The following is a 16,251-nucleotide window of genomic DNA, read 5'->3' as shown; positions in this document are numbered from 1 at the left end:
CCTCATCTCAGTTTTAAAGGAGCGTCCCTTCACTCTGAGGTTGGGCCCTCGGGTTTTAGCCTCTCCCACTAGTGGAAACATCCTCTCCACGTCCACTCAATCTAGGTCTCTCAGTGTTCTGTAAGTTTCAATTAGATCCCGCCTCATCCTTCTAAACTCCATCGAGTACAGGCCCAGACTCCTCAACCGCTCCTCATAAAGGTCCCTCTCTTCAGGTCTTTTCAAAACCACCAATAGTCCCCTGCTTAAACAAAAAGCCTTCAATAACCTTTCACTCCCCCAAAAATAACTTTAGAAAACTTTAACACAGCTCCAATTGCTGTTCCCTCTCCAAAGTGCTTGAGATTTGAAAGTTGCATTCCAAGTCCATGCCCACCAAATGAATTTCTCCAATTAAGTTTCCAGCTTCGCTGTAGCATCGAAATGGCCCCAATCGGCATCACTTAACTACACACTGAGTAGTTTTGACTTGCAAACATTTGTTTGCATATTAAATGTTATACCCTCAGCTTTAATTTCCATCATTCTCATACTTACTGTTGAGATTCTGATATACATCGAGCATTGTGAGCAGAGTCTGCTCGTTGACACGAGCAATCCCTTCCCACACACACGTGTGCTGAACATGCACCTGACACAGTTCGCTGCTTCTACCTACGGGCAAACTCCTCTCGCCAGCAGTCCGGCCAAATCCTGGTTTGGCCAAGTGTTCCTGTGTCCTGTTTTTTAACCCGCATATCATTGGAATCTTGCTCACTCGGGCTCCGGGTTTGGCCCGATCTAAATATCCACTTTCTGATCCGAGGGCCTTCCTCAAAATCTTGGAAGAATTTAGCTCCGTCGACATGGTCAGCGGCTTTGCATCATCTCCTCTTTTCGGCTTGTAAAACAATTTTGATTCTCTCACAGGACGGGTGTAACTCCAAGAAAGCAGAGAGCTGCCGATCGCGCTTCTTGCTTTTGCTTCATAAAGCCCAGGGTTGTTCGGTGAATAGAAGCGATTCCTATCATTTGGCTGATGCATTCTCGGAAGAACACTACAGGCAGGCACCTTCTCTTTTTCCTAACGACCTGCCCTGGCTGACGTCGACTGAAACTTGCAGTCCCCTTGAATGGCACAAAACCTCGCGCTGGGCTTCTCCTTGCTCTCGATCTTGCCGCCAGCTGAAACGGCTTTAAAGTGTTGCATTTTAGGTTACAAATTGCGCGAGTGCGACCTCGCTGCGCACAGCCTCCAGTCTGTACTTCGGACAACAGCGACTTCTCAGCTGGGTTTGCAGACCTGGCTTCGAAAGGATTGGTTTCCCTTTCTCCCGGCTTCTTCAGCTGGTATTTAAAATGACTGATGGCAAAAAGATGCCTGTTGTGTGCTTGGATCAGGCACACAAGAGAACAACTTATTGACAAAACTTTGGTCATTACCGAGGCTGGCTTTGAGTCCTCGCGCCGCTTAATATTCATCTGGTGTTTCTCTTTTTCATACTTTTATTTGTCTTCCTTCAAAGACTGCCATGGCACAAACAGCTAGAAAGGGCACAATAAGAGCCGGCCAAACCTCAGACTACAAAACACCCATTCAGTACCTTTAATGCACTGAATCCTGTTCTATTGATGAATCTACTGCCACGGTTTTTTTTCTTCTCGTAACTTCCCCAGTTCCTCCCTGCTTGCAAATAGAAGAGAATAGATTCCTGTCTTCAGAGGCAACATAAAACTCGGTGCACAATCTCATGTATTCCAATCAATTACCATCAAACTGTGGAACTGGGAATTTACAAGCTTTGCAAACTTTTTAATTTTGGAAAATATTAAGTTGCTCCTATTGGGTTTTTTATTCGAATATTCTGTCTGGAGTTAAAAATACAAAGTCTTTAGAATGAATCAGTTTAGGATGGAGAGTCCCCACGTTGTAGTTGTAAAGTCTGGTTGCAGATAATAGTGGACGATGAAAACTTCACATCACTGTCAAGTGAGTCAAGTCAGAGTAAATATTGTGACTGGCATAGTGTTTCCAAACAAAAAGATTCATCATTTTGTTCACTTCAAAACCTGCTGAGTAGCCACATTTTTCTTTGCACCCACTAAGAACTTCTTAAAGATTTGCTTTGGGACACAAAAGTTGAAGATAAGCAAAAGGTATTTGAAAGATATCCTGTATTATTGCGCCCAAAGACAGACTGCTGTCAAGGAGTAATGATTGGGGAGGGAAGCAAATGGGAACCCCTTCAATAGTTATTTTTGTCACTCACCCTGTTAAAAATTCTACCTATTAAAGCCCAAATGTAACAGTGATGTGATGTTTTCAAACAGAATAAAATCATCAGTTGCCCAACAAAAAGGATTCAACGTTGATTAGAGTAATCAATTCAACTGTTATCGATAGATGGGATGAAGAGGTATACAAGCAGGGGGCCCTGGAATGCTCTTTAATTGACAGACTCGCTGTCACAAAACATCGTGCATTATTGGAGCCTCGTCCCTCCGATAGCTGGAAACGGGGTGGTTTTCAATTGATGCAGGAGCCAAACTGAAGAGAGGGAGGGTCTCCCATTGAAACAGGACGAACAAAGGCCTCAGCAGAAAACAAAACCCAACTCAACAACTGAAGTTCTCCTCAATTACTCATTATGAGTCCTCAGCTCCTGACATCGGGCTGAGCCTCTGGGGGATTTTTATTCACATCCTGAGTTGCTATGGGCTGGAATGCATGGCCAAAGATATGCGGGTTAGGTGCATTGGCCATGCTAATTTGCCCCTTAGTGTCAGGGGGAGTACTAGGGTAAATGCATGGGGTTATGGGGATAGGGCCTGGGTGGGATTGTGGTCGGTGCTGACTCGATGGGCTGAATGGCCTCCTTCTGTACTGTAGGATTTTATGATTCCATGATTCTAAAGCTGGAAACAGATTCAGTAATAACTTGCAAAAGGGAATTAGATAATTATTTGAAGGGGAAGAAATTGAAGGTCTGTGGAGAAAGGGCAAGTACGTGAGACTAATTGGAGAGGTCGACCAAAGAGTCAACACATGGTAGACTGGGAGACCTCCTTTTATGCTATTTCATTCTATGATTCTAGAAATGATCTTCCAGGGATTGATCACCGTACAAAAATGTTATTTTTCAGAATTATTAAATTACACAAGTTTAGAGCACAGAGAAGATCATTCGGGCTGGTACGTTTGTTCTGGTTCTTTTCCTAGAGTTATCAGCAGCTAATTCCACCTCTCTCTCCATAGCCCTGAATCTTTATCTGTTTCAAATGTTTAAGTTTAAGTTTATTTATTATTGTCACAAGTAGGCTTACATTAACACTGCAATGAAGTTACTGTGAAAATCTCCAAGTTGCCACACTCTGGCGCCTGTTCGGGTACACTGAGGGAAAATTTAGCATGGCCATTGCACCTAATCTGCATGCCTTTCGGACTGTGGGAGGAAATCAGAGCATCTGGAGGAAACCCTCGCAGACACGGGGAGAACATGCAGAATCCGCACAGACAGTGACCCAAACCAGGAATCAAACCCAGGTCCCTGGCACTGTGAGGCAGCAGAGCTGACTACTGTGCCACCATGCTGTCCTTATGTTTATCTGCTGTGAATGCATGTAATATGTAGAAATATTAAATATCTAAATCTAAATACTGCGACCACCTGGAAGGACAAAGGCAGTGGATGCATGGGAGCATCACCACTTGCAAGTTCTCCTCTGCACCACACACCGTCCTGACTTGGAAATATATCATCATTCCTTCACTGTCATTGGATCATAATCCTGAAACCTTCTCCCTAAAAGCACAGGAGTTACCTACACCACATGGACTGCAGCAGTTCAAGAAATGGAGATGCTGGCATTTACTGGGGTAAACACGGTAAGAAGTCTCACAACACCAGGTTAAAGTCCAAGAGGTTGGACTTTAACCTGGTGGTGTGAGACTTCTTACGCAGTTCAAGAAGGCAGCTCACCACCACCTTCTCAAAGGGCAATTTGGGATGGACAATAAGTGCTGGCCTAGCCAGCGATGATCACAACCCATGAAAGAATAAAAAAATAGGAGCAGCAGAAAAGGGTGCCAAGTTTAAACCCCTGAAGTGCCCAACACAATTCTTTCTCCAATTTGATCCAATTCACTTAAAGCAGCCTTCTGTTTCCTTGCCTCACCCAGGGATCAATAAACATTCATACTACTCATTGACTTTACCTTATGAAAGAAGTTTCTTGTACAAGTTGCTGAAAACCTGTAAGTTCCCCCAGTCCATATTTACCCAACCTCAGGGTACCCAAGCAGGAAAGGAAATGTACGAAACACAAAGTAAATTTTTTTTTAACCAGTGGACACCATTGGATATATTCCCAAGCTACCTCTGACTCTCCTTTTGGATGCTATTCCTGAACTTATCTGTCCCAACATTGAGCTGTCAACTTAGATTACAAATACAAAGGTCAGAATCTTAAGATAGTTTGTCAGAGTGTCACTTTCAGCGGGATAACCAGTGTGTATATCTCCAGCAGCACAGCCGGGCTTTCTCTACAGATTCGGTGGTACTCAGTGCAAAGGGAATCTGGGGACACGGTCACTCTGGCGGGCCAGCGCCTCATTGGGGTGTCATCTTTAAAGGGCACCCTGATCTGAGTTAGAAAGAACGTCCCCTCCATGGACACCAGGGACCCAAGTATTGATGCAACCCCCACCATGAAGGCATCAGGGCAAACCCCCCTCTCCCTCCCACACCCCTCTCCCCAGCCCAACAGTGCATTGGGGCAAGCCCCCATCCTCACAAGCACTGGTGCAAGCCCCCCTACACGTGCATCGCCCCCTCCCCTCCACACAGGCAACAGGGCAATACACCCCTCGTACAAGAATTGGGGCAAACCCCCCAACACACAAAGGGGTTCCCGCACAATGGGGCTCTCCAGAGAGCCCACCCCTGGCACAGCCTCGGCACAGCCAGCCTGGCACTACCTGCTTGGCAATGCCAGCTTGGCAATGCCAGGGGAAGTGCCAGGAGGCAGTGCCCAGCTATGTCCTCCCCCCCCCCCCCCCCTTGGGTGGGGGAGGGTGGGGGCTATGTTTTCCTTTGGATCCCTGGTGATTCCATTCGACAGCTTCCCATTTTGCAACAGCTGTTTTAACCTCATCAATGTGACATTGGAATTCCCTAGCTCGGGGTGGAGGGGGGGGACAAGGGTACATATGGTGGGGAAGACCTTTAAATGTATTCAAATGAGGCTCCCAGCTCGTAAAGGCAGGAACCTCACTGTGAACCACTTTCACCTCAGCAGATGCTGGCTAAAAATCCCCCAAAAAGGCTCTTCTTTTTATAATTTACAGTAAAACTTTGAACCCCGAAACATTACATCGAACAAATCTCATCAGGTTTTCTCCAGTCTGTAATTTTGACATTGTTTTATCTTGGAGAACACCATACACACCCCACGAAGCCTGGCCTAATGTCCAATGAATCACAATGTGCAGGGAAAAGGCAAATAGGCTCAATGTTGTCTTTTTCAATTAATCAGGCATTTGGGAAGGATGCAGGACTGAACAGCAGGATTGTGGAGTGCCCACTGAATCTCCTTAAAGTTGGATAAAACAGCTCCCCAGTGGCTCAGTGAGTTTTAGCCGCCAGGAGCTAAAATCACACAGGCCCGGGCAGTGCCAAGTCCGACCCTCAGCCTCTACTGAGTTAGCTGATGTTCATCGGGGAGGCAGTCAGAGTGTGACAATCGGCCTCCGTGTCCCAGAGTTAGAGGAAGAAAAGAGAAAGAAAGTAACGGGCAGTTTTCTTGCTTTTGCTATCTCACAGCCAGCCATGGCACTGAACTTGTGGACATGATCTCGTATTGGGTGCTTCACAATTAAATAACCTGCCAGAACCAGCACTTGAGCAAGACGCAAGAGGCTCATTCAACACCCAAGGAGAATATTGATCATTTCTACAAAGGAGTGGAAAGTCTATGGGTGGGATTCTACGGCCTCGCTCAAGTGAGGTGATAGAGTTCAGGCCAATGTCTCAAGGAGGGGAGAGAAGAGAGATTGGCCAAAATCGTTTAAGATAAAAAGATACTTTAAAACATGTAAAAACTACAACGAACCTTCTGGAATAAAATGAATAATATAACATAATAATGAATAAAAATAATAATATTTAGTAACAACACTGGTGGCACAGTGGTGAGCACTGCTACCTCACAGCACCAGGGACCTGGGTTCAATTCCCGGCTTGGGTCACTGTCTGTGTGGAGTTTGCATGTTCTCCTTGTGTCTGCGTGGGTTTGCTCCGGTTTCCCCCCACAGTCTGAAAGACGTGTTGGTTAGGCGCATTGACCCAAACAGGTGTTGGAGTGTGGCGACTCGGGGAATTTCACAGTAACTTCATTGCAGTGTTAATGTAAGCCTTACTGGTGACGAATGAATAAATTTTTAAAAATAAAAGGCTTCAACAAAATACATTGGCGACATCAGTAATCGCATGGGCTAATGCAGGTGAAGTTGGAGAACCTGTGGCATTAATGGTAAAAACAGATTGCGGCTGGAATTTTACCACCCCAGCCGCCACGGAAATCGGAGCGAGCGAGGGGCAGACCATGGAAAGGTCCGCTGACCTCGGGCGGGATTTTACAGTTTCAGGATGAGCGAGGTTGTAAAATCCCACCCTGCGTGTTCATGTTGCAGGCTCTCCCTCAGTGAACCTGAACAGGAGTGTGGCGACTCGGGGATTTTCACAGTAACTTCACTGCGGTGTTAATGTCAGCCTACTTCTGACAGTAATAAATAAACTTAAAAAAGGAGTGGTCCCCAGCTAATAGCGGGGAGCTCTGCAAATATTGACACTCTCCCAGAAACCCCAGAGCCAGCTTTCAAAGAGGACTGGCAGCTACCCAACTAAGAACAGCTTCAGCAACGCAGACATTTTTGTTTCAATTAGGGCACAGTAACTGAAATATAGCAAGAAGAAACAAGGATCGGGTGAAAAATATTGAATAAAAATTTTCAAGGCAGTGGGCTCACAAGTGCTTGGCCCCAGACAATAATAAATCTGAAGATCTTGCGGACACCGGTTTGAAATCTTTTCACCTGACAAGATCATTAATATCCCTTTTTGCTTTCATGTGATCCGCTTTGATAAGTCGCTCTGCAAACTAGGAGATACCTATGACGATTCAGCCGAGCAGCAAAACGATAAAAGCTCGATACTTATCCGAGTGTATTTGCAGAAGGGTACAATTCATACTTATTTCTGCTACGAGGGATCAAAATTTCATTGCTATCGATTGAAATAGAAGTGCACCTTCACACAGCACCGCAAGAATCTTAAATGAAACAAACTTTAGCCTTCACTGTCTTCTAATGTTGTAGTCTATGAGCGTATATAAAAGCTGGATAACTTACCGGGCAAATCCTCAATGCATGTTTGTCCATTTTTGCTGTACAGAACAGTATCCATGTTCACTCCCCCTGTACCAGATTCAGTCATCACATTTCCTTCGTTGTCTGTCTGTGACCTAAAAAACAAGGCACTGCAAATGTAAACCTGCTTTAATGGAGTGAACAGTGGACCGACTGCATAATTCATCGGTCCCTTATGAAGTAATCGTACAGAAACAGAAAAATGCAGTCAACCATAGGTAAATCAGTTACTTGCATGCAAAATCATTTAGCGCAGTACAATTCAAATTGCTTGCCCTACGCATTGCAACAGAAATGGTTTCAATGGTTTACTAGTTTAAAATTTAAACCAGAAAATTAAAAAAAAATCCTATTGCTAAGGCTTTTTGATTCTTCTCTATACAAGTTAATTACATTTGCATTCTGGTTGTTTTTTTTCCCCCTCGGTGTTCAGCCTTCTCCTTTATAACCACTTCATTTCACACCTTCTGTGCAAGCAGGACGTGTAATTTGTCAATGGACTCTTGTCACACCGCCTCCCGCACCTTACTCTCCATTCCGTGTTTGCTAACCTGTTTCTCTTCTTCCCACCCCAGTAAAGCCCCCTTTTTCTGCCTTCGTTAGAAAATGAAAATAATGAGGTCAGAAGAGCCAGCTGCACAGAGGACTGGGAGCCACTCCAAACTTGTTACTCACTGCAATGCAACGGAGCAACCCTGTTTTCGCAAGTCTTGGCAAGGCAATTGGATAAGGAAGAGGGAGGGCCTCCCTTTAGGACGGACGTGCACATCACAGCATTAATGTGGAGAATTCAGGCAACCAGGAGGTAAATTAATGGTCCGGCCAATATTTTGTTGAAAACATCTTCCACTTTATTTTTTATTCATTCGTGGGACATGGGCGTCGCTGGCTGGCCAGCATTTACAACCCACCCTAGTTGCTCTTGGAGGATAATTGAGAGTCAACCACATTGCTGTGGTTCTGAAGCCACATGTAGGCCAGACCAGACAAGGATGGCAGATTTCCTTCCCTAAAGGACATTAGTGAACCAGATGGGTTTTTCCGACAATCAACAATGGTTTCATGGTTATCAGTAGATTCTCAATTCCAGGTATTTTTTATTGAATTCAAATTCCATCAACTGCCGTGATGGGATTCAAACCCGGGTCCCCAGAACATTAGCTGAGTTTCTGGATTAATAAACTAGCGATAATACCACTAGGCCATCACCTCCCCTGAGTAAGTAATAAACCCTGAATTGTTACTCGTGGCAACTTTTAATTACAAATTTTGTGGTTCTTCCCACCCCACCTTCTGGAGGTGATGATCCAAGTTAGGAGAACATTTCCCTGGTAAATGCCCTGGTTATATTTGTGAGTGAGCTTAAACATCATGCCTCCTCAAAGCTTGTGGGGACATCGCAATGGAGCCCAGTTCCATCATCTGCTTTGCATACACAGGAACAATGTACCAGGTCACACTGCAGTACAATCAGGATTTGAGAACCCTGTTTAGCCAATGACTGAAAGTTACCCTTCGGCGAGGAGGGAGATAGAGACCCAGTGCGACAACCTAATTGTTTCGACAAATGACAGCAGCTAAGTCAACACTGAAACCAGGGGTCAAACCCAGAATCAGCTTCCTTGTTTGTGCAGGGAATTAATAAAGGGAACTAGCATGATCCAGGCAGGCAAGACTGAGAGAGCTGGCCTTCACACTGTGGATACAACTGCTAATAACAACTTCCACAATTCCAGATTAGGGAGAGGGAAATCAACCAAAATATCACCTCCTCATCCTGCTGGAAGTTTGCCTATGTGAATATCGGTTCAGGGCAAGATCGGACTTGGCTGTGATGTTCACTGCAGCTTAAATAACCTCCCAACGCCAACAAGGCGAACACCACATCATTAAGCAAAGGTACTGGAGGGTGACTGTGGTGGTCATCCATCAAAGAATGCCTCAAGGAAGGAAGGGTTGGGGAGAAAATTGGAGGAACCTATTTGAATAGAACAACTTGCGATCTTCTATTCAGCCTGGCTTAGCGTCACACCATATGGTGCACTTACTTATCAGGGAAGGTGATGGTCTAGTGGTGATATCACTAGACTATTAATCCAGAAACTCAGCTAATGTTCTGGGGGCACAGGTTTGAATCCCGCCACGGCAAATGGTGGCATTTGAACTCCATAGACAATATCTGAAATTAAGAATCTACTGATGACCATGAAACCATTATCGATTGTTGGAAAAACCCATCTGGTTCACTAACGTCTTTTAGGCAAGGAAATCTACTGTCCTTACCTGGTCTGGCCTACATGTGACTCCAGAACCACAGCAATGTGGTTGACTCTCAACTGCCCTCCAAGGGCAACTTGGAATGGGCACAGTAAGAAGTCTCACAACACCAGGTTAAAGTCCTGATGAAGGAGCAGCGCTCTGAAAGCTCGTGATTCCAAATAAACCTGTTGGATTTTAACCTGGTGTTATGAGACTTCTTACTGTGCCCACCCCAGTCCAACGCCGGCATCTCCACATCATAACTAGGAATGGGCAATAAATTTTACAGATGCACAATAGAAAGCATTCATTCTGGTTGTATCACAACTTGGTATGGCTCCTGCTCTGCCCAAGACCGCAATGAACTACAAAAGGTCGTGAATGTAGCCCAGTCCATCACGCAAACCAGCCTGCCATACATTGACTCTGTCTACACTTCCCGCTGCCTCGGCAAAGCAGCCAGCATAATCAAGGACCCCATGCACCCCGGACATTCTCTCTTCCACCTTCTTCCGTCGGGAAAAAGATACAAAAGTTTGAGGTCACGTACCAACCGACTCAAGGACAGCTTCTTCCCTGCGGCTGTCAGACTTTTGAATGGACTTGCCTCGCATTAAGTTGATCTTTCTCTACACCCTAGCTATGATTGTAACACTACATTCTGCACTCTCTCGTTTCCTTGTCTATGAACGGTATGCTTTGTCTGTATAGCACGCAAGAAACAATACTTTTCATTGTATGTTAATGCATGTGACAATAATCAAATCAAATCAAATCAAATGCTGGCCAGCCAGCGATGCCCGTGTCCCACAAACGAATAAAAAAAAGAAGCAATCTGTGTCAAATGCTAGTGTTTCTGTGATCTGAAGTGTCTTATACCCTCCAACCAGGAGGGAGCCTTTATAATTGCATTTGTCCCATACCAGGGCATATCAACTCAAGACAGTCCAAACAGTCCAACAGCTTAATGTGCACAAAAATGGATAATTCCCAATGGATAATATTCCAAGGTAACAGATTAGACATACCTGTACATGAATGGAGCAACAGTGGCAGTGTTCGGGTGGTTATATTGATGCTGTGGGTGAGGTAGCTGTACACTGACTGTGTTACTTCCTGTCGTTTGGGTTGTGCTGACTGTAGTGGCAGCTTGAACATTGCTACTGCCGGCAGGGGGCGTCCCTGCAGCCCCTTTTCCGTCAGAGGAGGCTAAACTACTGGAACTGGAGTTCTTACTGTCCAACTGTGACTTCTGTAGCGTGAGTCCAGCACTCAGCCTTCCGCTGCGGGGTCTCTCGGCTTCCTTTGCAGAAGCTTGGGCACTTGTAGTTTTCCCTGTAGAGGTTTTTAGCCCTGGTTTTGGTATTCCACTTTGCTGAGGTGCGGGGGGATCTTTTTTGGCACCATTCAATTTCCCGCCTTTCGGGATAAAGCTCGAGAGCTTGGAGGATTTTTTTGGCATTTCAGAAGCAGTGAGCTGCGGATCCTCTTTGGAATCCTTTTCCAATTCAGTTTTCTCGGAGAGAGACACCCTCTTGGAGACCTCCTTCGTTTTGTCTTTCTCTTTCTCCTTCTGCTTTTCCTTATCCTTTTCGCTGCCTTTCGGCGAGCTTTTCTTATTGCTCAGCGCTCGGCTGATGGTCCTTTGCGCGATGCCTTTTAGTGCAATTTTGGGGCTGTTCGAGGCAGGCGCGGCACTGTTAATACTTCTGGCCGAGGCGTCGGCCTCACCAAGGTCCGTGCCGTTGGAAGCGGGCTCCACCCTCTCACAGCTGCCATCGCGAGGCCCTGAGTTCTCCAGGGTGGATCCGCCAGCCTTGGAACCGCCTTTACTATTGAACAGTTTTAACTTCTCCAGCATGGATTTCTGACCGCTGGCATTGGACTTGGCAGTAGTTTCGACCGCGGGGGGTTTGGGCGGTTCCTGCGGGAGCTGCTTCACAGATAGCATGGAAGACGTGGCAGTGTGCTTGGCATTGAGGGATTTGCTGCGCCAGGGTTTGGCAGAGTTGGGCTGGGGAATGGCAGATGTGTTTCCACCACCAGTGCTGCCTGTGCTGCCACTTGCTGGAGACTGTACATTTTCATTCATTCCTGGCTGCTGCGCTGTGCTGTCTGCTGGCTCTGGAACTAAAACACAATAACGGTATGAGGAGCAAGTTTAAAAACTCATCCGAAACTTCAGCTTCTTGCCATAAAAGGAAGGCTATATTTAAAATACTTAGGCACCAAACTTGGTCGATGTTCTCTGCTCATTTATCTTGCCCTAGACACTGCAGTCTTATATCTATTGACATTTTAAATAAATATGTCACATTTAATGTAGTTTTCCAAAATAATGCTAAGAGCCACAGACCCTTCAACTAAGGGCAGTTTTCAAAATTACAACCCTGTTTGGGCTCTAAAATATACAACAATGACATGGTGATGGAAGCTAACCAAAGCTGTGATGGTGAATGAAGCATTTCAAGAAGGAATTCTTTATTCATCAGGGACTCAGAGAAGAAATGCAGTAAAATCAGCTATCATAGTGTGTCAATGTTTTGCAATATGAATTTCGGGATAGAGGGGGTTATATACCGGCAGCACGGTGGCACAGTGGGTAGCACTGCTGCCTCATAGCACCAGGGACCTGGGTTCAATTTCATACTTGGCTGACTGTCTGTGTGGAGTTTGCAGGTTCTCCTTGTGTCTGCGTGGGTTTCCTCCGGGTGCCCAGGTTTCCTCCCACAGCCCAAATATATGCAGGTTAGGAAGATTGGCCATGCTAAATTGTTCCTCAGTGACCAAATATTTGTAGATAGGGGGTTTAGCCATTGTTATTTGGCCCTCAGTGTCCAAATATGTGTAGTTTAGGTACATTGGCTTTGCTAAATTGCCTCTTAGTGTCCAAATATGTGTAAGTTTGGGGGAATTAGCCATGGTAAATTGCCCCTTAGTGTCCAAAGATGTGTAGGTTATGGGGGGGTCGCCATGGTAAATGGGGTTACGGGGATAGCAGTGGGCCTGGGTAAGATGCTCTTTCAGAGAATCAGTACAGTCTCAATGAGCCGAATGGCCTCCTTCTGCATTGTAGGGATTCTATGGTTCTATGGTCCACGTAAAGCTTCATGCTGTGAAAATATATTCAGCATCCACAGCAAATATTTTCTGCCAGGACGTGATAAAGCACAGTGTAAACTACAAATGCTATTCTTCCTTAACAGCTCAACAATAATGCAACAGAAACAAAATACAGTGGATGTTAGAAATCCAATATGGAAACAGAAAATGTGAATAATACTCAGCAGGACAGGCAGCATCAATGGAGAGAGAAACAGAGTTAACATTTCAAAGGATCTATCCAAATGCATGTTAAAATAGTCAGCAGCTAAGCTATACAGGCCAGACAGTTCCAAGGTTTGATCCCTTCTATTCTGAGTTACCATCTCATGGGTAATTGTACAATTAGATTCAACACCATTCAATTTAGAAGACAAGATAGAGTTCAGCTTCCAGTCATTATTACCAGCAATCGACCATAAAAATGACCATTTGGGTAAGGTCAGCAAAAGTTTCTGTATTGCCAAATCCTAGCAGAAATAAACCAGGAGAGAGGGAAGAAAAACTGAGAAAACTGGCAAAGATCATTATATGTAAAAAATAAAAGATACGTTTATGTAGCATGCTTCAACAGCTCAGGACACTCCAAAGTGCTTTACAGCCAATGAAGCTCTTTTGAAATGCATTAACCAACTCAAGAACAGTTTCTTCCCTGCTGCCACCAGATTTTTGAATGGAATGACCTCGTATTAAGTCGATCTTTCTCTACTCCCGAGCTGTGACTGTAACACAACATTCTGCACGCTCTCCTTTCTTTCTCAATGTACAGTATGCTTTGTCTGTATAGCGCGCAAGAAACAATATTTTTCACTGTATACTAATACATGTGACAATAATAAATCAAATCACAAGTTGCAAAAAATGAAACTCCGCAGCCAATTTACACATCGGAAACTCTCACAAAACGGAGTACGATAATGAGCAGATAAACTGTTTTAGTGATAGTGACTGAGGGAAAAATATTGGCTGGAACAGCGAGGATAAGTTCCCTGTTCTTCAAAATAGTACCAAGGGACCTTTACATCCACCTGAGAGTGGACACAGGGCACCAGCTTAACATCTCATCCAGAAGACAGCACCCTCTAACAGTGCTGTACTCCATCAGTACTGCACCCAAGTGTGTGTTTAAGTCTTCTGGCTCTTGAGGTGACAGAGTGATCAACTGAGCCGCAGCTGACATTTATGTACACAGAGATTGCATAAGTGCAGATCTTTGTTGTTAATTAACCCAGCTGTTCATCTGTGTCAGGAGTTGACAGGTGAGGGAGACTCTCAATGCTTTGTCACAATGGGCCGGAATTTTATGTTTCCGATTGGGACTAAACAGAGGGGGGAACTGGGAAAAAAAACTGCTGCCCAACGGTGCACTTGGTAAACCCATCTTTGTTTTGGCTGATGGATATGCAGACTCGATGGGCCGAATGGCCTCCTTGTGCACTGCAGGGATTCTATGATTCTATATCCTGCCTTCCTCCCCTCTCCCTTGGATCACGTCTGCAGCAGGAATGGTTTCAGGTGGCCTCCTCATCTGGAGGCCATTTGACATCCTTATTGGTCCACTTTAGGGTCTCCCTCCACCGCCACCGGCATTCAACCAGCAACGGCAGAGGAACTCACTATCCGGAGGGGACACCCAGCAGAATCTATCAGGTTTAGCGGCAAAGTTAGCGGGCGGATTCCTGGCGTACATGTCGGACCAAGAGAACTGGCATCAGGAAGTGGATCCCCCACAGGATCCCATGCTGTCGCCTTTGCTCTGAACGCCCCCACCACCAGTGACACCCCTCCGAGTGATACCCATCCATCCCACACTGACTTCTACCTGGGGATCCATCGACGATCCTCATGGTCGGCCCCACTGTAGTGCCAGCAGTGGCCACTGATTCCAATGGTGATTCTGGTACTAGAGAACTGCCCACGGTGGATTGGCCAGCAGTTAATAGAACAGAATTTGCACACGACTGGGGGTTTAATCTGACGAAGGCCCAGGTTTACCCAGGTAAGTGCCAGATTACCTTGGAATAGCTTCGGGCCTTCCAGAGAAAAGCGACAAAGGGCTTCCATGGATTCTCCAACCAGTGGGCAAGATCCTGCTGCCCATATTAAGTCCCAGCCAATGTAAATACCAAATTATTACCTCTGCGAATTGGCAAGTTGTGATGTAAACAATCACATTATAAATGTGGAAAAGTCTTCAGGCGAGTTTAAGAAGGGAGAATATCTTTCACACTATTGAAAGTGTAGACTGCTCGTTTTTTTATTCATTCGTTGGATTTGGGCCTTGCGGGCTGGGCCGGCATTTATTACCCATCCCTAATTGAATAGAGTAGCTTGCTGGAACATTTCAGGTATGTGTAAATGTTTCATATTTTCCAATTGTGTTTTTTTAATTCAGTCTAGAAGCCTGTTGAGATAGTCGTTCGAAAGACTGTTTGTTTATGTGAGAAACAATCCAACTTTCTAATCATTTTACAAGTACTTGACTCTATCTACACAGCTGGTTAGAAGTGTGTTTTTTACTGATGGGAGTTTTATGGGCTATTCAACAGCTTCCAATTGTTAAAATAGAGATTGTGACTTATGTTCACTAAGTGAATAATGGCTAAGGGAAGTGAGATTGAAGGGAGTAACTTTCAAGTGCTCAGAATGTCCAGGTATATATGATGAGCCATTGATTGCATCAGAAGCACTAGATGAGGCTCTTTGGGAAAGGACACAGGCCTTTCAACCTGCTTGCCCTGGACTCCACCCCCCTCTACTTCACCTCAGGCCTGCCTCCTCCAGGGTATTTAGGTCCTGGCAATCTTGAGATGGTTTGGGAACGGGATATGAGAGTAGCTCCATCCTCTCCGATCCTGCCAATGACGGGAAAATCCGGCCGTATGTAGCAACTCAGGAAAATGCCCATGGAAAGTAGGGACTGAAAATTAGCTATGTAGAGTTTATTTATTAATCACAAGTAAGGCTTACATCAACACTGCAATGAAGTTACTGTGAAATTCCCCTAGTCACCACACTCCAACACCTGTTTGGGTCAATGCAGCTAACCAGCACATCTTTCAGACTTTGGGAGGAAACCAGAGCACCCAGAGGAAACCCACGCTGACACGGGGAGAAAGTGCAAATTCCACACAGACAATGATCCAAGCCAGGAATCAAACCCGGGATCCTGGCGCTGTGAGGCAGCAGTGCTAACCACTGTGCCACCGTGCCTCCCACCAATTGTCATCCTTGGTTTTCCAGGGTGAGATTCCACACGTGTACCAGGGGTTCTCCTCTACCTCAAACAGACGATCCTCCTTCAGTGTCTGCACAGAAACCTGCTGTTGATCAGCTGTTCGACCATGGGTGGGTTGCAGCCAAGTCAGATCCTGTGCTTATGTGATGCCCAGAAATGCATTTTCCAATCGCGATTACTGGATAATAATTGGAACCAGGAATCCTGGCTGATTCTTATCCTATTCCCCAACCGAATCTCACAAGGA

The 16,251-nt window shown here is 45.4% G+C and overlaps 1 protein-coding gene across 1 annotated transcript in view; it reads right to left on the bottom strand.

The window, feature by feature from the left end:
* Positions 1–16,251, bottom strand: part of nav2a (neuron navigator 2a) — a 385,063-nt gene that overhangs the window by 252,383 nt on the left and 116,429 nt on the right. The window contains exons 8-9 of the mRNA XM_078220996.1: positions 10,693–11,794; positions 7,388–7,500 (exon numbers count right to left, since the gene is read on the bottom strand). Of these exons, the coding sequence (XP_078077122.1) occupies positions 7,388–7,500; positions 10,693–11,794 (1,215 nt within the window). The remainder of the gene's footprint in view (positions 1–7,387; positions 7,501–10,692; positions 11,795–16,251) is intronic.

The sequence above is a fragment of the Mustelus asterias genome, chromosome 9 (genome assembly GCF_964213995.1).
Source record: "Mustelus asterias chromosome 9, sMusAst1.hap1.1, whole genome shotgun sequence".
Classification (NCBI taxonomy): Eukaryota; Metazoa; Chordata; class Chondrichthyes; order Carcharhiniformes; family Triakidae; genus Mustelus; species Mustelus asterias.
The sequence above is the reverse complement of the archived record's forward strand: the minus strand, read 5'-3'. Positions and strand labels throughout refer to the sequence as shown.